The 26,669-nt window shown below is 52.5% G+C and overlaps 2 protein-coding genes across 2 annotated transcripts in view; both read left to right on the top strand.

The window, feature by feature from the left end:
* Positions 1-6,813, top strand: part of Pola2 (DNA polymerase alpha 2, accessory subunit) — a 24,422-nt gene extending 17,609 nt beyond the window's left edge. Inside the window, exons 12-18 of the mRNA XM_010635996.3 lie at positions 593-631; positions 1,385-1,458; positions 4,196-4,304; positions 4,585-4,691; positions 5,211-5,270; positions 5,517-5,643; positions 6,376-6,813. Coding sequence (XP_010634298.1) covers positions 593-631; positions 1,385-1,458; positions 4,196-4,304; positions 4,585-4,691; positions 5,211-5,270; positions 5,517-5,643; positions 6,376-6,525 — 666 coding nt within the window. The 3' untranslated portion in view covers positions 6,526-6,813. The remainder of the gene's footprint in view (positions 1-592; positions 632-1,384; positions 1,459-4,195; positions 4,305-4,584; positions 4,692-5,210; positions 5,271-5,516; positions 5,644-6,375) is intronic.
* Positions 6,814-19,431: 12,618 nt separating this feature from the next.
* Cdc42ep2 (CDC42 effector protein 2) lies at positions 19,432-26,628 on the top strand. The gene is made up of 2 exons (XM_010635995.3): positions 19,432-19,537; positions 23,982-26,628. The coding sequence occupies exon 2, from the start codon at positions 24,315-24,317 to the stop codon at positions 24,957-24,959; it is 645 nt and encodes a 214-aa protein (XP_010634297.1). The 5' UTR covers positions 19,432-19,537; positions 23,982-24,314; the 3' UTR covers positions 24,960-26,628.
* Positions 26,629-26,669: the final 41 nt, after the last annotated feature.

Below are 26,669 nucleotides of genomic sequence, written 5' to 3'. Positions count from 1 at the left end.
TTTTTTTTTTTTTTTTTTTTTTTTTGACTCACTGTGTAGATCAGGCTGGCCTCAAACTCACAGCGATCCTCCTGCATTAGCCTCCTGAGTGCTGGGATTATAGGCATGTGCTGCTTTTAGTTCTTAATCTGCATTTTGGAGAGCTGTACATGATCAAAGGCCTTTGTTAAATCTAAAAGTCCAGTGTTTTTTGTTGCCTTTCATTAATTTTACACAATTCTTACCTCTGTCTCATGACTCCAGCTTTTAAACTAATCTCTTTATGCTCAAAGTCCCACTGTTAGCACGGTGCTTACTTGTCTTTCTAAGTCCTAGAAAGCAGAAAGCTCATTGTCCTGGGGCAGTGGTCCAGGTTATGAGGCCCTGGGAGCCTCTGTCCATCCAGCGCTCAGTGCTTCTGCCTGTGCAGTTGGCTAGGTGCCCCCTCCCCCATCTGCTGCCTGTCCCCAGGCTCTCCAGGCAGCCTTGGAGGGACAGATGGACCCTGGGCAGAGAGCAGCTAGAAGAGGTTGTGTCTGAAGGCGTTTGTAGACTTCTGCAATTCTGATTTGTTCTTCTGCTGCCTTTTTCTCCCCGTTGGGCTCCTGTGCAGTTTGGTCCTTTCCTGGATGCTAAGCATGAGCAGGTGGAGGTGAGTATCTGGGGCAGGTAAGGAGGGGACCAGACACTTGTGTCTGGTGTACCCCCCTTTTCCCTCCCTCTTTTGGAGTTTATGTAACAAGCCTAAACAAACCCAGGATAATGGGAAGAACATGGTTAGCGAGCATCTCATTTGAGGACTTTGTTTCACTAGAATGTGAGATCGCCTGGAATCTGAGGAGGGAAAGGAAACTATATCAGTTCCTTAGTTTGCGGTACTTGGCTCTTAGGCATAAGAGCAGAAGCACAGATGCAGGTACCGCAGCATCACAGAGCTGTGAGAGGGTCTTAATGCATGTGGCTGCCACCCTAAGTCAGTAATTGGTATCTGGCTGTCCTTTGGTCGTAAAACACAGATATCCCTTCCCAGGTCGTCTTCCTGATGGAGGGCCAGGGCCTCATAGCCTTTCTCAGGAATTTCGCCTTCCTTAGAAGTGTTCTTCCTCTTAGTCTCTCTCAGTTTACGTTCAAGAGGATTAATTCTTCCTTCCCCCACCTCTCGTTTTCTTTTTTCCCATTGAGTTTATTGGTACTTTTTAGGTACAGTTACATTTATATTTGGGATCTTGTTTCCCCCGTCTCTTCTGCCCACTCCTAGGCCAGCCTTGTGGCAGAGAGCATGTGTATCCTTTTCATCTTTTCATCTGCCTGTCCGCAGCTGACATCGGGTCCCCTAATGAGTGTTTACAAGTGGATGGACACCAGCCATCTCCCCTCTGAATCCACGACCTTTCCTTTCTTGCAGAACTGTCTGCTGACGAGCCCGTTTGAAGATGTTTTTAAGCAGTGTCTGCGAACAATTATTGAAGGGACAAGAAGGTCAGAATTACAAATGCTGGAAAGAACCTGAGGCTTCCTAGGTTCTTCCAGCACTTCCCAGTAAGAGACTGAAACTGTTGAAAAGTCATGTTGGTTCCTGTCCTTTTCATCCCTTTTGAACCATGAGATCAGATAGAACCCTGGAAGTCCAAGTGCACAGATGCAAGGCGAAGAAGCATCTGTGTAAAACAGAGATAAACAGACTTAAAAGAAAAAACTACAGAGACTCTCACTCTTCCTTTGCTCTTTTTTTTTTTTTCCTCTTTGCTTCCTTTTCTCACTCTCTTCTGTATAAACTGATATTCTAGGGGAATCTTCCCAGGATAGATTTGAGAAGTGTTTGATGATTGACACAACAAAATCCTTTGTCTATGTGTGAGAGAGAGTTTTGGGGTGAGTCCAAGTTCCTTCCCTGAGTCAGTGCTTCCTTGTTAGGTGGGACCCACCAAGGGCAAGAGCAATGGGTGGCAGGAGCTCTTAGTGAGGGTGGGGATCTTGGATCTTCACTATCGCCCAGACAGAAGAAAGTACAGGTCACAGCAGTGATGTAAGAGCTGCTCTAAGTTGAGAGGAAAGTCACGGTTCCAGGAAGAGTTGAATACTAGAAGCAGAAAGTCATTCCAGAAAGCTGATACTTCAGTTCCTGTGTCTTTTCCTCCTGTGCCAGAGTCTAAAAGAAACGGTATAGTGATGGATCTCCTCCTGGGATTTGCCTGTTACTGAACTCATAAAAAACAAACATTCCTGAGGTTGAGCCTTTTAAAAACGCATCTGTAACAAAGGTAGTTTCAAAAACAAGATGTATAATCTTGACAGATCCGAGGGCTGATTAGTCAGGGCACTGCCTTCCTGAACCAGTGTGCGTGCCGTGGTGGCAGGCAGGGGACCCAGGTAGAGCGCCCCAGCTCACCCCAAGCTGAGAGCTGGGCTGGGAAGCAGCAGCCCTCACTTCCTCCTGCTCTGCCTGTAGTGCGGGACCCAAGTGCCTTCCCTGCTTTTCCAGACTTGTCGTGGCTATGACTGACTTCATCAGGCCTGAGCGTGTCGGGCCCCTCTGGAGAGGACCCCCAAGAGCAGGAGCTGAGCCATGGCCCACTTTGCTCAGTCTCGGGCCGGCAGGCACCCACGCTGGCTGGTGCTTACACACCGAGTTTGGGTTCTGATTTGGTCCTTGCGCCATGTGGTATGGACGGCAGTGATACAAACAAAGAACAGACAAGCATTGTTATGCCAGGGGTGGCTGCCCGGCACCACCAGGCACTTTGATCTGTGGGCCGTGTGTGCGCCCTGGGGTGGGAGGCCTCTGTCCCACCTTTCCAGAAACTATAAACTGAGTCCTCCAGTAGCGAGTTTCCTTTATCAATAGGCACCAAACCCGAGAGGGAGCGCAGCAAGACCCTCCCACCATGATGACTGAAGTTGTGCAGTGCTGAGCATAGTTGGAATTTTCTTCCCCTCTGCCCTGTGGCTGGTTCATAACCCCAAGCAGGGGACTGCCTGCTCCATAACTCTGGCCTTTCCACTGCTTGTGCTGAAGCAGCAGTTTCATCTCTTGCACCTTGGAACTTTGTGTCCGTCCCTGGAGCTGGGACTGTCCTGTTCATGTTACCCTCGCAGCCTGTTTACCAGAGTCCAGACTTGGGTGATTGTATGAACTTCTCAATGTCAGAGGGATTGTAACTAATACCCTAAGTACCTTTGGTCTGAGGGCTCTGTTGGGGAGGAGATGTGATAACCATGAGATAAGTGCCTTCCCAGTATTTTCAGCAAGAGAAGGGAGGCTCTGTGAAAGCTACCGGAAGGTGTTAAACATGCTCCTAGTAAGGCTTCATGCCTGTTTGGTTTATAATGGGTCCCCTGCCCAGGACAGCTAGGGGAACCAAGGAAAGGGGCATTTTCCCTCTGTCTTTTTTTGAGGTGGTACTGGGGATCGAACTCAGGTCCTTGTGAGGCAGGTGGTGGAACCACTGAGTAAAATGCCTGGCCCCGCTCTGTCTTCTGTGTGGCTGGAGAGAATAAACAGTTGGCCCGAGAGTCACAGCTTTCTTCACTCCCATGAAGCCCTAGAGATTCTGCTTCTGTCCAGGGCTGCATCTGCCATCAGCTCTGCTAAGTGCTTCATTCACTTTCTTGCCGCACTGCTGAGAGGAGAAACAGGGCCGTGGTGCACCACAGCAGGGAAAGCCCAGCCTGTGACCCATCTCTCCGAAAGGGTCCCAGTGTTCACGGCCCAGGGCTTGGCTACTCCAGGGGTTTCAGTTTGATCTTCGAAATATTAAGACAGTCTCAGCATCTAACCTGAGTGTCTGGTTTTTCCCTGAGAAGGGTCCCTGCCTCACATTTCCAAGCTGTATGTCAGCCAGACTGTTGAATGTCTACCAACTGCCCCTGGCTCTGAGACTCATTCTTTGGTCAAATCCTTGTTGGTCAACATTTTCTAGATCTCAGTTTCTTCTTCCCTTTTTCTACCAAACTAATTCCCCTGTACCCTGAATTGGGTTATCATAGCGCGAGGGCTAGTGTGCCCTGGGCAGTCTGTGCTGGGTCAAGACGATGTGTACAAGAGAGCAAAAAGTGCCTCTCTCCCGGTTGACCTGGGGACAGCATCTCTGCAGAGCGAAGTCCCACTCCAGGCCTCCCTGGTGGTGGGGTTGCTGTATCACTTTTACGTATGGCCCCACCGTTCCAGCTCAGCTGTGCTCATTTTCTCTTTTGTGCTTGTGTTTTGACAAAGTAGCTCTGGCTCCCACCTTGTCTTTGTTCCATCCCTGAGAGACGTGCACCACGAGCCTGTGTACCCTCAGCCACCTTTCAGCTACTCCGATCTGTCACGAGAGGATAAAAAGGTACCAGTGCCCCCCCTGCTCAGCCAGCAGCCAACATGCAGCAAGGTACAGGTGCCTAGGCCCCAACCAGGGTGGGGGCAGAGACCAGAACAACCCAAGGGCTTCTCCGAGTATTTTCAGGGGACACGTGTAGCCTGACTCCTAAACTCTTTTTCACAACAGGCAAAGGTGGGTATCATTTGCTGCGTGTGGGTTTTTCCTTTTCAGTTGTCGCCTGCCATCTTGGGGAAGAGGCTTCTGGCTGTTCTGTAAATGTTTTTGTTGCTCCTTCTCGTTTTAGCGGGTGCAGCTGGTGTCAGAGCCCTGCACCCTCTCCATAAACGGGGTGATCTTTGGCTTGACATCCACAGACCTGCTGTTCCACATGGGGGCTGAGGAGATCTGTAGGTGAGAAGTTTATTCCGGGCCAGGGAGCAGGACAACGGGGCATGGATTTACCCCAAAGCACTCTCTCCAGAGCATAGTGTGGCCCTGCAGAGAATCGGAGGCACCCAGATCTGTGGCTTTGGGGTTTATTGGTTGGTTCTTCATCCTCTTTGAGGAGGAGAATGAACAGGGTCAGGGCAACCAAGTGTGTGCTTTGTGAGGTCTGAGGTGCAGGGTCAGCCTATCACCTCCTGGTGGGACAGAAACCAGTCCTCTTCAACAGGATAGTGCCTGCCTGGGCCTTCCTTGATCTTGATGACTAGGACTCCTGCTGTTTCCCTCTCAGCCTAGGGTGTTGTTTCCCTTTGATATAGGGCAAGCAGCTGCCTGTGAGTGGGTCTTCACACTCCCTCGCCCCGTTGGTGTGGCCTTGACCACTTAGCTTCTCTCCAGTTCACTAAATTCTCAGGCCTGACCTGAAGAGTTATAGGCAGCAGCACAAAGCTCTGGGTCCAGTCCTCACTGTCCTTCCTCTCCCAGTTCTTCCGGGACTTCAGACAGATTCAGCAGAATACTCAAGCACATCCTGACACAAAGGAGGTGAGCTCACTCGCTGGGCTTCCAGCTGAGATGACAGTACTTGGGGGGAGGTGACAGACTTGGCTGTCAGAGCATCCACCACGGACCTTCACCCTGTGACAACAAGGCTGTGTCCTGTCCCCTCAAACGCAGAAAGGCAAAGGCTGGTCTGTGAATGGGAGCAGCAGGGAAGCCAGAGGCAGGAAGCCTATCTGGGGCTGGGATCCCAGAATCCTCTGCTGCTGACTGCTTCTCTTGTCTTTGCAGCTACTACCCACTCTACCCACCCCAGGAGGACATGGCCATCGATTATGAGAACTTCTATGCCTATGCTCAGCTGCCGGTCACCCCAGATGTCTTCATAGTCCCCTCGGAGCTGAAGTACTTTGTGAAGGTAGGTTTGAACTGGCTTTTTCCAAAAGACACCAGAGCCAGGCTTTGATTTTTCCCTTCTCGCTCTCCTGACACTCACTCTCTGTGGGTCTGCAGATGGGATCGGTGGCCTCTGAGGCCCATCGCTGGGGCTTCATGGCTTTGGGGGAAGTAGTAAGACCAGACAACAAACCTGCGGGTAAAATTCAGCTTGAGTAGATGCTGTCCCCACCCCACCAGCAAGATCAGGAGCCCAGGTGGAAAGAAGACTGTCAGGCAGTGGCTCTTGTCAGGGCCCAGCCGTGTCGGGGTGACCTGGGAACATTGCACATGTGCCTTTGCCAGCCCTTCCAGCCGTCTCATGTGACCTCCCAGTAAGCTCAGCAGAGAGCACTCGGAGAAGCCCTTGGGTTCTGGTCTCTGCCACCCTGCGCTCCTCACAGGGAATCCTCCCAGGCCAGTCCTCCTCTTCTAAACCGGAGTTGTCCAGCCTCGAGAGCTAGGGGAAAACAAGAAACAGCTGGGTTGGGTTTGTCTCCAAGTATGAGAGCTGACTGTCCTCCTGCCAGGTCACCTCATTCTTTATTCTGTCTCAGAGACCCAGAAGGAACTCAGGGTTTTGACTGTGTATGTGTTTGGTTCCCTTTGTTTCCCCCTTATAAAACCCTCTTTGGTGTCTAAGCATCTGATGCTGCCTCCATTGTCCAATGAGACCCCCCCATAAGGTGGCCCAATCTCCTCCTTTCCTTCCCAGGACATCCTCGGCTGTGTCTGTGTGAACCCAGGGCGCCTCACCAAAGGACAGGTAGGCGGCACCTTCGGACGCCTCTACCTCAGAAGGACACCTGAGGATGGAGAGGAGAGGCAGAATCCGTGTGTTGCCGCCCAGGTGGTCAGGATCTAAGTCTTCTGCCTTTGCTGTCCCCTGTGCAGCCTCACAGATGTGGAGAGCCCAGGTGTGGGCCTCTGCAACCCCAAACTTGGGGGCTCCCAGAGGAGGATCCAGCTGTGAGGGCAGGGCTAGGGCCTCCCATGGTCAAGGTGTTCTGCCAGGCCCCGGCTCAGCTCGGGCTTCTCTGGAAGGAAGCTCTGCTCTCAGGATTTGTGCACAGTGCCCAGAAGTTAACTGGTTTTGGAAACTCCATGATCAGAAAAGGCAGGAAGGTTTTATGGTTTCCTTCATGGTTCAAACACATAGAACTTTTGCAGAAATAAAAATAAATATCTTGAGAATAACTTCTGAGTTTCATCGTTCTCCCACTTTCATTCTTCTGGTAGTGGACAGTGTTTCCTACTTGACCTGTGTCCATTGAAGGCAGAGCACTGGTCACATTGGGTTTCTGTCCAGCCCCACCCCTCAGCTTCCCAGGGGCCCTCAGCCATTGTGCTGGGCGTGGACCAGCAGAGCTGGGCTGCAGATCGAGCAGTTGGCCATGGGCCTGGCCCTCCCCACACGGCTTCATATGCGTGCTGTGGTCCCAGGCTGACCTCTCCATCTGGAGGAGGTGACCTTCCTGAGCTCCACAGCCAGAGTCCCTGGTGGTGACCACTCTGCCCAGCCGCCGTGCAGCAGCGCAGAGCTTTCCCGTAGCCCAGAGCACTCAGCAGGGCAGGGCTTCTGGGGCCCCAGCACCTCTCCCGCCCATGTGTCCTGGCATCTGGGGAAGGGGGTGGGTCTCTGTCCTGGGTAGCAGGCTACCCCACCCCAAATCCCAGAGCCAAGGCTGGAAAGCCTCCACTGTAGGGCCAGGGAAATGTGAGGCAGCAGCTGATGCCTATGCTTTGACTCTGAAATAAATAGGTAACCTGACAGCCCTCGCCTCCCCACCTCCTCTGCAGCCCAGAAATGCAATCGAGCCACAGATCTGGCCAGGCCTGAGTGAAGCGGCTCTCCGAACATAAGGAGCTGCTGCTTTGTTTTGTTAGTTTTGTGGGTGCCTCCTTTGAGGACAAGGGTTAGAACAAGCCCCAGCTTGGGCAGCCAATCTCCCTCCTCACACAAAGAAGCCATTGCTCCTCAGAGTAGCATGAGGAGGCATCTTTGGGGGCCCAACCCCTCCTCCACAGCCTGCTACAATAGCCCCAGCTCTAGAGCACTTTCTACCAAGGCCAGGGCCAGCTAGAAACCTGCCCATGCTGCTTTGGGAAACCCAGGCCTAGGAAGATTAGCCACCAGGCCTCTAGCCATGATAAATGGTCTGAGCCTGCATCCCGCAGCCCTTATCGGGGGAGGCCACTCGCCACTCCTGGGGAGCTGCAGCCCTTGCAGTGGTCACTTGGCTTCTGCAGATGCCTTGCAGGGAATGGTAACACCTTGCTCCGCCTTGCAAGGTACAGAGCCCACCTCCTCTTGCACACTCAGGAAGACCCAGAGGCCCTGGGGGCCTTGGACCTTGGCAAATCCGAGGCAATGGAAAGAGCTGGAGCTCCTGGTGGCCAGGCATGAATGAGAGCTGAAGGCCGTTGCCTGGATACAGTCTCGTGACTTGGAAATGATGGGAGGGCCTGAGCAGTCATCGAAGATCGGAACAGAAAGAGCAGGATGCACACCCAGAGAGGGCAGCAGACAGGTCTGGCAGACACGCCTCTGCCACCAGATGGTTCCCTTTTATTCTTGTCAGGAAGTCAGTGCCAAGCAACTGCCAGCTGACTGTCCCTAGACCCTGTTCAGCTATGTCACCAGTTTCCTGCTGCGCCTGTCATCCTGGGGCCTGCTGTGGGGCACGAGTATTAGAATGGAAGATCTGAGAGGGTGGGGACTGGCTGGGTTCCCTCTGCTTCAGTGCCCTGGTGTGGCATCCCCGGCAAGTCTGGTCAGGCCCCAAGCCCCGACACACAAACCCAAGGGCTGGGCGGATGGGTCTGAGCCTCCCAGGGAAGCTGCGCCGCCCTCTCCCAACCCCTGGCGTGGCTGCCCTTTGGGAGTCAAGCCCTTCTCAGGGCCGCAGGGCAGCTGCCCAGGGGAACAAAAGTCCCTCACAGCCCTGTGCCTGTGAACCAAGTGGGTGCCAGGAACAAAGCTGGGGGGTTGGAGACGGAGCGGCACCCGAGGCTGGGGACCAGCAGGGCCGCGATGCCGGCTCTCCTTGGTCCCCTCCGTCTTGCCTTGCCTTCCGCGGCTGGCCCGAGCTCAGTGTTTTCTTTCCCTTGACCTAGGTTCGCCCTGCCCTGCCGGTTCCTTTCCTGGCGCTGGGAGCAGCCTTGTGGGCCGCTTTCTCACTTTGTTTGGCGCGCGTTTCCTCTTGGCTGAGCCCGCCTCGCCTCTGGTTCGCAGGCTTGCACCTGGGAACTTCTAACTCCTTGCAAAAGGCCTTGACTGATGGGTGGGGCCGGGTGTGAACATTTTAAAAATTGTTGAGATGTAATATAAACTAAACCTTTTTAATTTTAATTTATTTATTTTTCAGTACTGGGAATTGAACCCAAGGCCTTTGCACTGAGCTACATCTATAGCCTTTTCTTTTTTTTAAAGTGAGGCAGGGTCTCATTAAGTCACTAAATTTTGGAGGTTGGGCTTGATCCTCCTGCCTCAACCTCCCAGAGTCCTGGAATTACAGGTATGCACCAGCGTGCCCAGTTTAAATTTCTCCAATGTAAAGAGTGCTTCCATGTTTGTTTTTTTAGGATGTTCACAATGTTGTACAAATAACCCCACTACCTAATTCTAGAGTACATTCATCCCCCGCCCCCTGCTCCTGGTAACTCCTACCTTCTTCTCTATGGATTTGCCTGTTCCAGGCACTTCGGTATGTTAAACTATGGCCTTTCCTGGCGGATTCGGTCACTCAGCAGTGCATTTCCAGGGCTCTTCTGTGCGCCAGCACGGGTCAGTGCTTTATTCCGTCTGTCAGCCGAGGGGCAGCACATGGCCTTCTGTACTTTCTCTCTCACCACTTGCTGGCCATTAGATAGGTATGCAAGGTGTTGTGTGAACGCCTGTTTTTACTTGAATACATTGTAGGAGTGGGGGTGCGTTTGATTCACAGAGGAGAGAACAAGGAGAGCGGAATAAGAGTAGGGAGGCCAAAGGGAGCAAGGAGAGGGAGGGAGAAGCAGGCCTGGAAGAGCACTTGGGAGCCAGATGGCTGTTGAGTGCCTCCTGAAGGACCGGGACCTGGACTCTGCCACCTCAGGGAGTCTAGCGGCTTCGGGTACGAAGGAGAACTTCCAAGTTGCCTCTGGAAGCATCTGGCTGCACAGCTGGGAAGTGAGGGTGTGGATGAAACACTTTACAAATTACCAGAGATCAGGGCCCTGGATTTAGCTCAGGGGTACCTTTGCCTGCCTCACAAGTGCAAGGTCCCAAGTTCAATCCCCAGTACAAAAAAAAAAAAAATTACCAGAGATCAGAGCCACCCGGCACCCCCTCTCTATTCCTATGGAAATAGCACCCCAGTTTTCCTGTTGGGGTAACCACCTTTCCTCCACACTCCTCCTTTGCCTAAGGCAAACAGTATATATTGTATCTCCTGGCTTCAGTAACTGGTCAGGCATGGGCATACCATTAGCCGTTCCAAACACAATGACTTCAGGCCTCTTTAACGGCTAATAGAAAAGACACAGCTGTGAGGGTGGAGCTACTGCAACCATTTTATCCCCATGAGGGGAAACCCACCCCAAGTGTGGACTAAACCAGAGGATGCAGAGCCAGGAGATAGGGAGGAGATCAGTACCAAGTTCCGGTGTCTAAACTTCCCCGAAGCTAGCTTCCTCCACCCCTACACACAGACCACAAACATCTCCCATCCTTTTTTATTCCTTAAATTAATTTTAGTTAAATATCCTTTCATTTAGAACCCAAACAATGAGGGTCTGAGTGAGGACGGCAGGATTTGGATGGCTGCCAGAGAATACATAGATGAAACCCAGCTCAGGTAGGAAGGAGAGGGCATGAACATTTCTGAGGATCTGTGCATGCACTTTGCACACAGGTTCACATCTCACCTGCCTGCAGGCTCTGAGAGGCTCCAGGTCACAGGTCTAAGTAAACCACAAGGCTGGGACTTAGACTCCACCCTCTGTCTTCTCAACCTGCCACAGTGATGAACCCTGCCACCCGAAAGGACTGACCATGGAGGAGTGGCAGCCATGTGTGAGGTGGAGCTGCCTTGGGGTGTCCGGTGTGTTGGGCTGGCAAGGCATGGGCACGTTGGGGCACCTTGGAGCTTTCTGTGCTCCAAAGCCGCCTCCAGCAGGCAGGGAAAAGGGCGGGCATACAGCGTGGAGGGGACTTTGGACAGCACTGCACTCAGGGATCAACAGGGCAGGGGTGAGACGGCTTGGGGGAGGTGAAAGAAGGGAGGTGACGGAGGATACCCCTGGCATCTACCCCAGACTCCATCAGCTGTGTTCGGACATTTGAGCTCCCTGCTGCCCTCCCCTGTCATCCTGGTCCTCTGTCCCTGAGCACCCAAGCCCTGCCCTGCTCCATCTGGGTGTGTCCTGGAAATGCCCAGGGCCCAGGCACAGGGACTGGACTGGGCCCTTGGCCAGCTCCAGATTCCCCCACACAGGCGCACCCTCCTCCTGAGCTCCAAGCGGCTTTGACCCAGCACACAGCTGACAGCTGGTAGCTCTGCAGCAGCCCAGGGCCAAGGGGCCCTTTCAGTTCTCCGGGACAGCTGCTGCCCATGACCTCCATGACTCCACACAATGGTCCCCACACACTGCTGCCTGACACCCAGGCCCGGTCCCGCTACCCACTCCCAGATGGTCCTGGGCTCAGAAGCATTTCACCTGCAGGGCTGAGTCAGCGGGAGATGCCCAAAGCCCTGGCCGCCACTCTCAGCAATTGTGGGGGACACTGGGTGAGGGTCTCACCCTGCCACGCTGGTCGAGGCCCCACTCGCTTGCCCTGCCACACAACGCAGGGCTCTGGGGCAACACCTACCAGGGAGAGATGACCAGTCACTCCCGATTACCCGCAGGCTCTGCAAAGCCCTCCCTGTCCCCTGGAGGTCATAAGGCCCCTTCGAATGCATAGCCCCTTACAATGTTCCTGCTGATGGACGTCACCAGGGAATGGGTGTTGAAGGGCTGGGAGAAGATGGAAGTCCCAGAGAAGATTTGTCAGGTCTGCCTGCACCCCTGTTTGAAATCATCTTTGTAAACCTGTGCAACTGCACTGGCACCACTAGGCTTTGAGGCTGGGAATGGCATCAGCGGCAGGTAGGTGCTTCCTCTCCTGACCCAGGGCTGATCTCACGCTGGAATACCATACAGCTAGGAAAATGGAAAGCAAGCACGGCTCCTCACACTGGTGTAGAGCGGCTCCAGTTCGGTTTCTGTTTCTAATAATGCAATACTACAGGCTGACAGATTATAAAGAAAAAAGGTTTAAATTGAGTGGTTTAAGTGGTGGCTTATGCCTGTAATACCAGTGCTCTGGAAGGCTGAGGCAAGAGGATCAAAAGTTTAAGCCCAGCCTGGGAAATTTAGGGAGAACCTCAGTTTTTTTAAAGGACTGGAGTTGTGCTTGCCTAGCTGTGCATGCACAAAGGGTTTGATGCCCAGCACCACAAAAAGGAAAAAGAAAGGATTTTATTTTGACTCATTTAAGCGTTCAAGGTGAGGGGCCTCTTCTAGGAACAGCCTTCTGTCTAGCAGACCTGAGGCTGCCCAGGGTATCACACAACAAGAGGCACAGTGTGTGTGTGTGTGTGTGTGTACACATGCAATCTGTCTCTCTCCTTACAAAGGCAGTAGGACCCCATCACAGGGGCTCCGCTCTGATGAGCTCATGTAATCCTAATCACCCCCAAAGGCCCCAGCTATAGCCACTGTAGCTGGATTAAGTTTCTACCCTCTTCATACTGCACAATGGGGAGGAGGAGGAAATGTCAATACGAGGTTTTGGAGGAATGAGCCACATTCATGCCATAGTGAGTGGTCTCTGAAGCGCCACGATGACCAAGGAAAGCAGAGGCTCCATGCAGGCAGCTTCCCATGGCCCTCCCCTAGCTCCCCCTGGGCCTTCGGGACTTTGGGCTCTGCTCATCTGTCATTTGTATATATAAAAAAAAAATATGGGAAGGGTTCTTCTTGTCCATGCAAAGAGTAGCTCTAGCCATGTTATGAACACTCAGAAAGCTAGTTGTCTCAAAAATGAGAACCAAGACCTGTCATGTAAAGGTACAGGATCCCAGTGTTGAATGTAACTGTACTGCATACCTAGAATGTACCAATAAACTCAATAAAAAGAAAAAAAATTTAAAAAAAGAAAGCTAGTTGTCTCTAGAAGAAGTGGGTTCCTAGGGGGCAAGAGTGATAAGGAAATGTTTTGCCTTTTGTAATGTCTGGATTTTTTGTTGTTGTTGTTAAAAAGGGTCTCACTATGTAGCTCAGTTCAGGATGGCCTTGAATTCATGGCAATCCTCCTGCCTCAGCCTCCTGAGTGCTGGGATTACAGGTGTGCACCACCCCCCCAGCATAATGTCTGAGTTTTGAACTACATGAAAGTGTTAACCCCCAAAAATAATTTCCCATCACAGTGGGAGGCTGGGCCAGGAGGGATTGAAAATTTGAGCCTGCCTGGGCAATTTAGTGACTGTGTCTCAAAAAAAAAAAAAAATTGTTTTTAAAGGGTTGGGAATGTAGCTCAATGTGAAGGACTGGGTTCAAACCCCAGAAAGAAAGAATGAATGAATAAAAATGCAATTCTGATTGTGTCATACTTCTACACACAGATCCTTGGCCTTTCCCAACACATGCAGCAACTGCCAGGAGTTTATGACCAGGCTTTCATTGCTCTCCAACAGGCCTCTAACTCATAGTAGTAACAGAAACTCAGTCCCAACTAAATGAAGCAAAAACTAGAATGTGTTGGCTCACAAAGTGGAAGACTGCTAGCCAGGTGTGGTGGCGCACGCCTATAATCCCAGCACTTGAAAGGCTGAGGCAGGAGAATCACTGCAAGTTCCATACCAGCCTGGACTAAGATAGCCCCTGTTTAAAAAAAAAAAAAAAAAAAAGATGAAAGCTGTTTCAGGCCTGGCCAGATCCAGGATGTTTGAGAGTTGTTCTCTTGGCTCTGCTTTCCTCTGTGTTGGTTTTATTCTGAGGCAGGCTCTTCCCTCGGGTGGCAGAGATGATCTCTGGCGCTCTTGAGCTGGCATCTTGGCATTTGTAACCCTAACAGTCCCACCAAATCCCCAGACTCCCTGGGGTCACTTGCCCATGCCTGAGTCGTCTCTTATCTCAGCCTAGCTAAGCACAGACCTCAAACTCATTTTAGACTTTGGGTATTGGCCCCACGGGAGACTACAAAACTGAGGGACAATCGCCAGAATAAGAGGAGTGCATGCTGGGTAGACTGTTCTGCTCCCTTAGGCTCTGGCCAGCTTTCCAGTCAGTGGGATAAAACCCCCAACACCCTCCATGAAAGGAGGAAAGCTTTATGTTGGCTCATGATTCCAGAGGGGCTGATCCATGACCAAGCTTCTGAGGTAGGACTGTCATGCACAAGGATCTGATAGAGCAAAACTGCGCAGGGCAGGGCAGCTGGAAGCAGAGCACAGGGAGGACAGCAAGTGAGAGATCCACCCTCCAGTGCCCGGTGACTTCCTCTGACAATCAGCTGTGAACATCACAGGATGAACTTCCAGTGCCTACAGCACCTCCATGATCCAAACACCTCTGCAGGGGCCTCGCTACCTCGTTAAACTGGCAGCCAAGATTAACTGGCGTGTCTATGGCCTATCTTCTTTCCTGATCACCTCATGCATTTCTTCAAACTCCTCCTGGTCTTGGCCTTTGCCAGCCCTCCTGGAATGTCCTTCCCTTCTCTCTCCAGCAAACTCTTACTCAACCATTTATACCCGGCTCACCTTCTCCTGAAACCCTTCTGACTCCCCCACCTTCTTTCTACTCAGGGTGGAAAAGACCTTTCTGTGCTCTTCTCTCTGGTCCTCACTCAATTACCAGTTACTGACTGAGCCTTCTCTGAGATGACCATCGCCCTGGAGGATCTGGGGACCTCAAGATGGCACACGTGCTGATTTAGAATTGGCTGTTCCTCAAGGGGTTGTTTGGGCCCAGCATGGCCACCTCTGTTGCATCTTGTCCAGCCTGGCCCTAGGCACAAGGTAGATGGGTTTTCAAAATAACAACAAGATGCCACAAAGGCGTGGGAAGTGTCAAAGATGATTCCACAATTTATTCCCTAGGCCAAATGACAGCTGTGAAGCCTAGATGTTCTCAGGGGCCTGTGGGAGGAAGTGCCTCGGCTGGTCCCTGCTAGGACAGGGCTGTCACCACCCTGGAAACCCCCACGTCACTGGGCCAGAAGCCAAGATCTAGACCTAAAGGAAAGTCCCTCGGCAAGACCCTGTCACACAGCTCCTGGAGGGTCCGAGGCAGAGGCAGCAGGCTGAGGCTCACTCAAGAGTGGCTGCCAATCTCCAGTTCCAGCCTCTTGGGCCACATTCTCTGAAGTGGGTCAAGAGCAGAGAGGGCAGGGCTGGAGTTGGCAAGAGTCCAGAGGCGGAAGGAAACAAGAAACAATCAAAAAAGAATCAAGCCAGGCCTGGGATGGGCTCCGGCCACGGGCCCAGCAGGCCTCACACTGCTTAGGACTCCAGGGCTGCTGCCAGCTCAGAGTTTCCCTGTGCTCCTACTTTGTGGAGGGACCGAAGCTTCCCAGAGAACCCCATCATTTCTCAGTACCCCCCTTAGAGGATCGCCATGCTTCCTCTGTGACTCTGTTTCCAGGTCCTCATGATCCCAGCCACAGCCCAGAGTCTAAGTCCCCAGGTAGCTGGCAGAGGAGAGGGGCTGCAGCCTGTAGGGAAGAGGGGGCTGCGCTGATGGTCTCTCCACTCTGGGCCAGCCTTGGGGGCAGGGCTTCCGACTTAGTCCCCCAGGGCCCGTGGTAGCTGTGGCCACTGACGAGGGTGATTTCCAGGAAGAAGTGACTGGAAGGGAAGGAAGAGCTGAGTCAGGCCCCAGAGTGGAGGCGGGAGTCCCAGAGCCAGGAGGGTCCAGGCTGAGGACAAGGAATCCGAACGCCCGCTCTGGTATCTCTCTAGCCTGGCCTTCCCTACCTCTCCCTACCTTGCCAAAGTGTCCAGGAGCCCTGCTAGGCGAACAGTGCAGGCCTCAGCAGAGGCATCAGACCCCAACACAGGCCCAGGCTGAAGGGGAGCACTTGCCAGGGTGTCTCAGGTCAGAAATGCAGGCCACCCTGCCTCAGCCTATCCAGATGTAAGGCGGGCATGGTGGAGCATAACTGTAATATCTGCACTCTTGGAAGCTGAGGCAGTAAGATCGAAAGTTCAAGCCCAGCCTGGGCAATTTAGTGACTTAGCAAGACTCTGTCTCAAAATTTAAAATATGAAAGAGGGCTGGTAATGCAGCTTAGCGTGAAGGCCTTGAGTTCAATTCCATTTTATTTTATTTTTTTAATTGAGTTTATTGGTACATTTTAGGTATACAGTACAGTTACATTCATTATTGGGATTCAATTCCCAGTTTAAAAAAAAAAAGCCAGTTGTAGTAACTGAAATCCCTTTTTTGTTTTTTGTTTTGTTTTGTTTTTTTGAGACAGGGTCTCACTATGTATGCCGTTCCCAGACATTCAGCAGAGCCTCCCCGGGGACCCGGCGGCCCTGCCAAGTGGCAACTCGACAATTTGTGTGAGAATGGGTAGAAGGAAGTGAGCATTTGCTAAGGGCAGAGCCTAGGCCAGGCTTAAACCACTCCTGGGTGTGGGCCTGGTCAGTGCCAAGCTCCAGGTGAGGGAGGGATGACGGCAGGCACAGCTTCAGTATCAGGCCGATCTGGCACTGGACAAAAGCTTGCCACAGCCAGGGGCACTGAAAACAGTCTCCGAGTGCAGATGGCAGTTCAATCCTAAGGTGGAGCCCTGGCCACGCAGCCAGGCTGAGACAGAGAGCAGGAGCTTGGCCAGGCTTGGGCGTGTGGCAGCTGTCAATCCCAAGGAGGCCTGTATTACCCACCCACCCAGAACCTCTGCAAAGAGGTTGGATGGTTCCCAGCTGTATGGCCTTGGGCAGGAGCCTGTGGCTTTCCAGCCTTCCTTCCCTGTGACTTTGTGTTTTCACAAGCTCTGAACGGAGTTCCTGACATCCTCCTCTCCCCCAGGACACTCTCTCTCTCTCTCTCTCTCTCTCTCTCTCTCTCTCTGTCATTTCCTAAGGATTGGGGATGGGACTTCCTCTCGGCCCACACTTCTGCAGGCTCAGGTGACTTCATCAGAGTCATTCTAGGTCAGGTAGCAAGGCCAGGTCTCGGTGCCCTAAGCTCCTGTTGCAGTGTTTCATGAACCGTGCTGCCGGTGAGACCTTGTGTTCCCATTAACAAAGTGCGTGGAAGATCCTTGTCTTGCTCAGGACTTGGGTGACCCAATGCTATTCCTGCTTTCACAAGCAAAGTGGCTCAGAAAGGAGAGGTCCTCTGCCCATGGCCACACAGCAGGCCAACAGGATGTCCAGCCCAGTACCTGGTGCGTGGCTGGAGACTCCAACACACTGTTTCCCTCTCTGTAAGATGGGGATAATGATTTGGGCTCTGGCCACCTCACCAGGTCCTCAGGAGGATTTGTGGGGTTTAGGGACAGGAGGTGATTAGTAGGGCAGAGGCAAGCCTGGGGACAAGATGTGGTGGAGATATACCCTTTACCATGAGCTTTTGCTGCTATAACACCACAGACTGGGTACTTTGTGATAAGCAGAAATTTATTTAGGTCATGGTTTTGGAGGCTGGGGTGTCTGAGAGCATAGCACCAGCAAGAGGAAGAGAAGGAGAAGGAGGAAGAGAGACTGGAGATTGTAGCCTTAAGCCCTTTCCTAAAGGGCACTAATGAACCCAGGAGGAGAAGCCCCCATTACCCAAACATATCCACTCAGCTCCACCCCCAGCACTGCTGCATTCCCATTAAGTATCCAGTGTGTGCTTTGGAGGGAATACAATCAAATCAGAGTACCCACCCCCACCACAGCTTGGCCCAGGGCTGTCATTCCTTCTCCCCCGGACTGTTCAGGCCTCAGTTTTCCCTGAAGCCGTCAAGCAAGACCTGGCAGAATCCACCTGAATAATCCTCCCCAGGGAGCTGCGGGAGGAATGGGCAGGCTCAAGATTAAAATCTGAAACAACTTCCTTGTATTCATTTTCCACCACTGCTGGAACAAATTACCACAAACTTGGTATTTTAAAACAACGCAAATCAATATCAGAAGGCCAATGGAGGTCACACTAGGTAAAGATCAAGGTGTCAGCAGAGCTATGTTCCTTCTGGAGGCTCTAGGGGAGGATCTGCTTCCTTGTTTGGTCCAGCTTCTAGAGGGTGCAGATTCCTTGACATGTGGCCCCTTCCTCCATCTCTGAGCTTTTCCACAACTATATCTCTTGTCTTCCCTCCTCCTTCCCCTGTCTCTCTCTCCCTCTCTCTCTCTCTCTCTGTACTGAGAATTGAACCCAGGGCCTTCAAACTGAGCTACATCCTTAGCCCCTTATTTTTTAGTTTAAGACAGGATCTAGCTAAGTCACTAAGTTGCCCAGGCTCAAATTTGAGATCATCCTGCTTCAGCCTTCTGGGAGCTGGGATTATAGACATGCGCTCCTGTGCTTGACTCCTCATCTACTTTTATAGGACCTTGATATCACATTGGGCCCACCCAGCTGCTTCTGGATAACCTCTATTTTAAAGTCAACTGGCTAGACCCAAATTCCAACAGCAATCCTAAATCCCTCTTTCCATGTAATGAAACATTCACAGATCTGGAGATTACAATATGGACATCCTGGGGGCAGGCTTCATTCTACCTACCGTGATCTTTCTTCTCATCCTCCTAGCACCACTGGCTTGCCTGACATCTCCCCCACTTCAGCATCCTTCCCTCTTGTAGGATGCCTTCTAAGTCCTGTCTCCCTGTTGACCTTCCCCATATTTATGCTGTAAGAGGGAACCAAGCATCCTGGGCACACGGTACCCTCATTCTACCTGGAGATGTTACTGAGGATGAATCCAGGGCTACACCCCCAGCCCCACACGGCAAGCTGACCTGTCACGCTCTAGAAGATGAAGTCCCCTTGCTCCTTTACCTCACTCTTCTTAGCACTTAGCCACCTATAAGGGACCCTGGGTTTCTTGAATTTCCTTCCATTGGCTGTGGGTCCCAATCCAGAGCGGACTGAATCTCCGAAACAAGAATGGCACTTGGCCTTTAGTAGATCTTCAACAAGTATCTATTGCCTAACTGAACGGGGCAAAGACCAAGCTTCCCTTCTATCGGTAGCAGCCCGTGCATGGCCTGCCCTTCAGTGTTTCTGGTACTGTGTGACTACACAGGCTCTGAGCAGGAGCCCCACCTCCACTCTGGAAGGCGCCTTCCTATCTGGACAGCAAAGACTCGCGTACCCTGTCCCCCACCCCTCCCCGAGGAGGAGGGAGCTCTCCAAAGCGCCCCTAAATGTATTAGATTTCACGTAGGTGCCTCCACGGCCCCATTCATTTCCGTAGTAGTCCCTGAATATACTGGTGCTCGCGCCTTCGTAGACCTAGCCCTTAAGGGCGGGAGCTGGTCTGATGACGTTCAGTGAATTCTGAAGAATTCGGTCTTTTGGTTGCTGCTCCCCGGCTCCTCTAGAGCTGAGAGCTCCGGCTCCGACTCCCACAGCCCGAGTCCTCCCAGGGTCTCGGACCGCGCTGGTTTGAGCCTTGGGAACCGGGACCCGGTCTTCGCCTGCTCAGAGCGGCTGCAGAGGAGCCTGGGCGGTGCCCGGGGCGTGCCCAACCAGGACAGCGCCTTCATTGGTTCCGCGGGGCGGGGGCGGGGCTTCAGGGCCTCTGTCCGCACTGTAAATTCTCAGCCGGAGACTCGTCCCATTGCGGCGCAGTCCTGCTCCTGAGCTTTTGAGTCCGTGGGTCGACCACAGGTCGCTGGTCTACGCGCCTCACGGTGAGTTCCGGCTGGGATTCTGCAGCCCGCTTGTGGCTCCACGGGGTCCCCAGAGAAGCTCACCTCAGGGGCGACCAGATCCAGCTCGCGAGCTGACCGAGGGACTCACCCTTGGCTCAGATCATTTCGCTGACGCCTCGGGCTCCTTAGGGGTCCCGCCGTACCTCGATACGCGCAGTCCCTCCAGTGAATCCAACGGCCAGTGTGGTGCCGCGCTTCCCGACCCTGAGCTCCCCAATCGGCCCTCCGTTCCACGCCCGCGCCTCTGCCCCATGCCCGGGACCTGGGAGCGTTCGCCCTCCGCGCAGAGTACCCGCCTGGCTGGGGCCGTATTTTTAGCTGGTAGTGAGGTGTTCCGAGCGCCGAGCGCTGGCCCTGCGCCGAGCGGACACTCGGACATCGCCCAGCCCGGGAAGCACGCGGGAGGCTCCTCCCAGGGTGTGGGGACGGGGGCAGGGTCCTCAGTCGCCCCCTTCCCCTGATTATCTGGTTGTACCACCAGTAACTCTCAAGAGAAAAGATCCCTAGGACAGTTCTGTGGTACCTGGATGCGCCTCTCCTCGCGAGCGCTGGCCCTGCGCCGAGCGGACACTCGGACATCGCCCAGCCCGGGAAGCACGCGGGAGGCTCCTCCCAGGGTGTGGGGACGGGGGCAGGGTCCTCAGTCGCCCCCTTCCCCTGATTATCTGGTTGTACCACCAGTAACTCTCAAGAGAAAAGATCCCTAGGACAGTTCTGTGGTACCTGGATGCGCCTCTCCTCGAGGGGCGTCTGCCTAGAGCCGGAGGCGCGCTGGAGACCCGGGTTTGCTCTGAGGCTCCGCTCTGACGCGGGGCGATAGCGGGAGCGCGCGCGCCACCTCGCGACTGCAGGGCCGGGAGCCCTCAGCACCGAGACCTCCAAGACCCCACGGCGGGGGAGCTGTCCCCACGGGCAGCGCAAGAACAGGGAGCACAAGGCGGGCTCCTGGAGGCAGGGATACGGATTGGTTTTGGTTTTGTTGGACACGCTCCCCCAGAGAAGCAATGTTTGATGAACGATTGGAGATTATCTGCTGAATGCCCACTTGACAGGAATGCCTGCGACCGCTGCCCCAGGGGGGTCTATTGTTCCCTGAGCTCTCATATCAATATGGCAGTGGGGTCTCCAGCATCCCTCTGGGGTTGCTTTATAGAGGAGAAAGGTGAAACCCAGAGAAGGGTTTTGGCTAAAGTCATAGAATCCCAAGTGGAGCTGGATTCAAAGCTGGCTCCTGATTGCACATCCTGAGAATGGGGAATGGCCTCCAGGAAATCTCTGCTCTGAGGGAGGTCCAGGGCTCCTATCCAGGGCAAGCTCAGAGAGATGGGATGGCTCCCATCTGCTCCTCTCCCTGCTGTTGGAAGCCACCCCTCCTGTCCCCTACAGCTTTGTCCTAATGAGAGCTCACACTTGCTAGTCTTGACACTGGCAAGTTTTGGTGAGGGGGCCTGGTGGTTTCTTTCATGCTCCCCAAGCAGATTACTGGTTGGCAAGGCCTACTGCCTTGGACTCGCATGGACCAGGCTGGGTACCAGACCACTGCCTGCTCTTGTTAGTTGGATGACCTTGCAAAGTTCCTTGGCATCCTGAGGTTCAGCTCCACGCTCTCTATAGGGCCATCATGACACCCGCAGTGATGTGGCTGGCAGCATTAGCATGGGAAATTGCATGGCAGGCTGGAGCTGGGCTCTGTGGTTGCCAAATCTAAATACTTGGGGCTTGCTGGCTGTAATTCCCAGCTCCCCTGGGCCACTGATGCTGGCTCCACCCTTTCCTTTAGCCTTGGTTTTCCCACATCTGGAATTGGGTGGATACTTCTGGCTCTGAGCAAGACAGCTGTCAGGGATGCTCAGTTTGCTGTGGAAATACTCAAGCTGTCCTGGTGTTCTGGCAGGATGGGGTTGTGAGAGGACCTGTCTGGGTTTGGGGCAAATACCACTGACCAGTCACACAGTCCCTAAGTGAAAAGGATAAAAAGTTATCCCAGGGCTGGGGATTTAGCTCAGTGGTTCAGTAGCCTGCCTTGCAAGTGCAAGGACCCAAGTTCAATCCCCGGTACCAAAAAAAAAAAAAAAAGAAAGAAAGAAAAAAGTTATCCCAGGATGTCTCACAGGACAGGAGGACAGATTGGATATTTGTCAACGTTTGGGCCTGGCATGGTGGACACAGGATAAATGAGTCATGAGCATCTAAAATCTCAGGTGGCCCTCTGACGCCCTTCCCTGCAGCTCCTGCTAAGTTTAGCTGGAACCCACAACTGGAGAGTTCTTTTGATTCTTGTTAAGTTGCAGGTGCTCTAGGAGAAGATGTCTGCCCTCTGAGACTCAGCATGACTGACCTGGGTGTCCGGTCCTGGGTGGGGTTTCCTGAGAAAAGGCCTGCTGGGAGTGGGAGAGCTCAGCCCCTCCTACACCCTCCTTCCTCCTTCCTGCCCCTCATACTCAACTGCCTAGGATAGTGAGGGAGAGGAACTGGCAGATGTCTCCTTTGCTTGACTCCTGGCTGGCCTGTGGGGTGGGGGTAGTGGCTTGAATGCCAGGCCTGCCCTCATCTGCTGGGTGGCCTTGGATGAGTTTCTTTTTTGCCTTTTTTATGCTGATTATACATCTGAGCTCCCATGTATCTGTATCAAGCCAATCATGCCCTCCTCTCCAAGCACCCCAGGAGACACAGGGCATACTTGCTCCATATTTTGTTGACATAGTGCATTTATTCATATGCGTTAAAAATATCTTTATTTCTCCTGACTATGTAAATAATATATGCATATAAATAGCTCATACTTATTAAGACATTGATCCAGGTGTGGTGGTACACACCTATAATCCCGGTTCTCTGAGAGGCTAAGGCAGGAGAATCTACAAATTTTAGCCCAGCCTGGTCAAGTTAGTGAGAACTTGTCTCAAAATAAAGAACAAAAAGAGTTGAGTGGGGATGTAGCTCAGTGTGAAGACCCTAGGTTCAACTTAGCAACACACACACACACACACACAAATTCTGTGTATAAAAGGTCTGAACAAAAGAGGAAAAGCCAACCTGAATTTCTACCACCTAGAGATAACCACTTTCAGCTTTGAACAAACACCCCTTAGTATTTCCATATGCCATCTACACATGTCATATTATAGTAGTGCAACAAGTGTTATAGATCACTTTGAGGACATATTTCCTTCAACATCAGCCCATACCTCCTTCCTGCCCCCAGCCCAGCCAAAATAGTCCATACACAACCCAGTGCTAGTTCCTCATTCTCTCTCCTGTGCTCTTACATAGGACAGAATCACATACAGACCCATATATGTAAGTATTTACACATGCATGTTTGGGGAGATGGGAAAGGAAAGGCAGTTGACGATTTCAATAAATGACATCACCTATGCCATGATTTTGTATTTTGCTCGTCTCTGCAATGCCTCATGGGAATCCTCCAATATATATCTGATATCACAGGGTTGGGGGAAGGAACCCACGGCCCTGTCCATGCTGGGCAAGCACTCTATTGCTGAGCTACACCCCCAGCCCTGATACCTTTAATTTTTAAGTGAGGATCATAGTGAGGTGGTTGTGATGAGTAATCGAGATGTGTTTGCAAAGAGCTCAGAAGAATGCTAAGTACAGAGGCCCCTCTAAAAATATTTATACTATAGCTGGGCGTGGTAACACTAGCAATGGGGTGGCTGAGGGAGATCACAAGTTCCAGCTCAGGCCAGACAAATTAGCAACTTAGACTGTCTCAAAAAAATAATAATAATAAATAATAATAATAAGAAAAGAGTTGAAGATGTAGCTCAGAACATAAACTCTGGATTAAATCCCCAGTACCCCCAAAAATTTATTTTGTACTCCTCATTCCACCATCATCCTTAGATGCTGGGGCAGGAAGGAGGGCCAGAAACCGCATTAGATTCAACTCTTCCCATAAGGAACTCCTAACCCAGAGGAAGAGAAAAGGGAAATTCCCAGGTGACTTCACATACAGGTGAAGTAAGACTGGTTCACGTGGAAGGCGACAGCCATTTATCACTGTTCGCTGAACACTTCCTGCTTGTCCAGCCCTGTGCCGGGTCTGGATGGGGTGTTGAGACCAACTGTGAGTCCCCCACAGTGTGCCACTTACCACATCATGAGGCGCAGCAGATGTGCAGTGGAGGTCAGGGGAGGGTGACCAGTACAGCAGACACCCAGGGAAGAGAGCAGTCCTTTGCTTGTGACCTCAGTTTTCCCACAGGTAACAGGATGTGCCTGTGCTGGTGTTCTACTCTAAGGCACAGTGGGGTCTCTGAGGGCGTGCTTCTTTTGGCAGGCTCCCCCAAAGACAGTGGCCCCAATTGGGCTCCCAACACAGGTACAGGGACCAGAAATGTGACAGTTGCTTCTGATTTTTTTCCTCCTGTCCCTGATTTATGTCTCCTTTGTGTTTCAGCTCTGCAGCCCTGGACCAGGTCGAAAATCCCAAGGACAAGACCAAAGGCCCTTGTTGCCAACAAGATCTCTACTTTTCTGCCTCCAATTTTTAGAAAAGAATTTTCAATTCCAGAGAAAAAGCAACTTTTGTTATCTCAACTCCTTGACTTCACTGGCCTTTGATGTCCCTTTCCTAATTCTGCAGGCCAACTTTGATCACATCTTGCACTCTAGTCTTTAGGTCTCTGGCTAGTGAGTGGTGTGGCTGAAGCCAGTGTTTCAGGTTGAGGGTGTTAAGCAGAGGCAGTGTGAACGGTGGGCCAGGCAGCCAAACCTGGGTAGTGAGGTCACCATGTCTACCAAGGTCCCCATCTATCTGAAGCGCAGCAGCCGCAAGGGCAAGAAGGAGAAGCTACGGGACTTGCTGTCCTCCGACATGATCAGCCCACCACTCGGGGACTTCCGTCACACCATTCATATTGGCAGTGGTGGTGGCAGTGACATGTTTGGGGACATCTCTTTCCTGCAGGGAAAATTTCACCTTTTACCAGGAACAGCTGTAGAGGAGCCAGAAGAGGATGGTAGCTTTGACCTCCCCTTCCAGTTCACCCGCACTGCCACCATTTGCAGACAGGAGCTCCCTGATGGGCCATCACCTCTGCTCAAGAATGCCATCTCCCTCCCGGTCATCGGTGGGCCGCAGGCCCTCACCCTGCCTGGAACCCAAGCTCCACCTAAGCCTCCTCGCCTGCACCTAGAGACACCACAGCCTTCCCCACAACCTTCCCCACAGGAGGCAGGAAGTGTGGACATCTGGAGGCTTCCAGAAGCTGGCTTGCCCCACAATGGGCTGACCCCAGAGTCAGAAGCTGAGGAGCCTTTCCTGTCCCATGCCAGCTCATTGCTGTCCCTGCATGTGGATCTGGGGCCTTCCATTCTGGACGATGTCCTCCAGATCATGGATCAGGACCTGGACCGTATGCAGATCCCCACATAGGACCCTTGGCTGACCAGGGTGCCTGGGCTGGGGTGATGCTAGGAGGCAGGGTGTGGACATGGTCCACCTGTGGCCAGTGGCCAGAAATTCTTAGTGTAAGCCTTTGTTTCCCTCCCTCCTGCCCTCTCCCCTCAGGAACAATGTGCCTCACTGATTTCCCCTAACAACCTGCGGAGGACATGTGCAGATGTCAGTCCCCAGTGTGCCCTCTTCCTACCGTGCCCCATCCCTTCCTCACATGACCAGGGGATTCTGGTTGCAATAAAACATGCTGCCGGGGCTGGGGATTTAGCTCAGTGGTTCTGCCGCCTGCTTTGCAAGCTCAAGATCCCGAGTTCAATCCCCGGTACCAAAAAAAGCATGCTGCTGCCAGTGGCCAAGCAGCCAGTTCCCTTGCCCGGGCTTCCTCCTGAAAGGTGGGCCAGTTTCTGGGAGCCATGGGCTCATCTGGGTGAAGCTCACCCCAGAGGGTTCAGTGATGGCAGGCTCTCCCCTCTCAGCAGGGTTATACCTGCTTCTGAGCCTGTGGAGAGTATGAAGCAGGGACGAATCAACTGTCAGTAGTGGATATGCAGGCACTGATTCAGGTGTCTGGCAAGAGATGGCTGAGCCTGGGTCCAGACCCTGTCCTAACAGCTGGGATCTGCCCGGGGAAAGCTAAGAGTGATGGAATAACCATAACACCTCCAGCTCCAGGGGTCTGAGAGCACACAGAAGGAGAGATGGGCCCAGCCTGGCAGGGATCTGACAACGCTGACCAGTGAATTAGCCCATCAGCAGCTGTTTGTTGAGCATCTGCTATCTATTTGGCATGGCCCAGGATGCAAGGCAATGTGATCCCTGCTGTCTCAGAGCTCACATTCTGTTGGGGAGAAGGATATTAAATGTGTATACAAGTAAGAGACGATTCCTAGCCTGGTGAATGCTAGAAGAAAACAATGCAATCAGAACCCTGGGGAGAGGGGTGCCCCCAGCTGAGGCAGTGGTGTCAGGGAACATTAAGGTGACAGATGTGATTCTGAGCAAGCAAAGGCACTGAGGCCCCAAAATGAAGGACAGAGAACAGCCACTGTGGGAGAAAGTGTGGAGCATGGACCTCTGAGTTGCATCTACACCATGTGAGACTGTTTCTCCATCTCTAACTAGAATCAGTGATACCCACCTTGCAGGGTAGTTGGGAATGTTAAGGATAACTGATTAAGTTCCACATGAAAGGTATTAAAAAAATGGCTGTGACACGTGACACAAGCATTTGGGACTTGGGAAAGGCAGGACTGTGAAGCTGGAAAAGGGCACTGTCAGCTGAGAAGTTTTACTGCTTGTGAGGCTGGAGCGGGGGGATGTGAGACAGGGAAGACACAGTCAGTTTAGAATGTCACCATCTGGCTGAATGGAGGATGGGGGCAGGCAGAGGGAGGGGTACTCAACTGAAGTGGGGGACACAGGAGCAGGACAGGCCAAGGTAGGCTGAGCGCCTGATACAGACCACAAGTTCAGTTCACAGTGGCTGTGTTCTTCCCCTCTTGGCCGTTATCCATCCTCATTTAGACCCCTGAATCCCGGACTCTTTGCACCCCCTTCATTTCTGGCCTCCAGGAAGGGATTTCATATGGAGGCAGAATTTGAGCAGGTGATGCTTTTTTTTTTAAGAAAAAAAACTGGCAAAATGTACAAAAGATAAAATCTACCAAGTTTTTTTTTTTTTTTTTT

Source organism: Fukomys damarensis, unplaced genomic scaffold (assembly GCF_012274545.1).
Source record: "Fukomys damarensis isolate Sample0158 unplaced genomic scaffold, DMR_v1.0_HiC HiC_scaffold_27, whole genome shotgun sequence".
Lineage (NCBI taxonomy): Eukaryota > Metazoa > Chordata > Mammalia > Rodentia > Bathyergidae > Fukomys > Fukomys damarensis.
The sequence above is the reverse complement of the archived record's forward strand: the minus strand, read 5'-3'. Positions and strand labels throughout refer to the sequence as shown.

What these genes read in the sequence shown, in the direction of transcription:
- Cdc42ep2 (XM_010635995.3), top strand. Translation starts at nt 24,315, where the DNA reads ATGTCTACCAAGGTCCCCATCTATCTGAAGCGCAGCAGCCGCAAGGGC.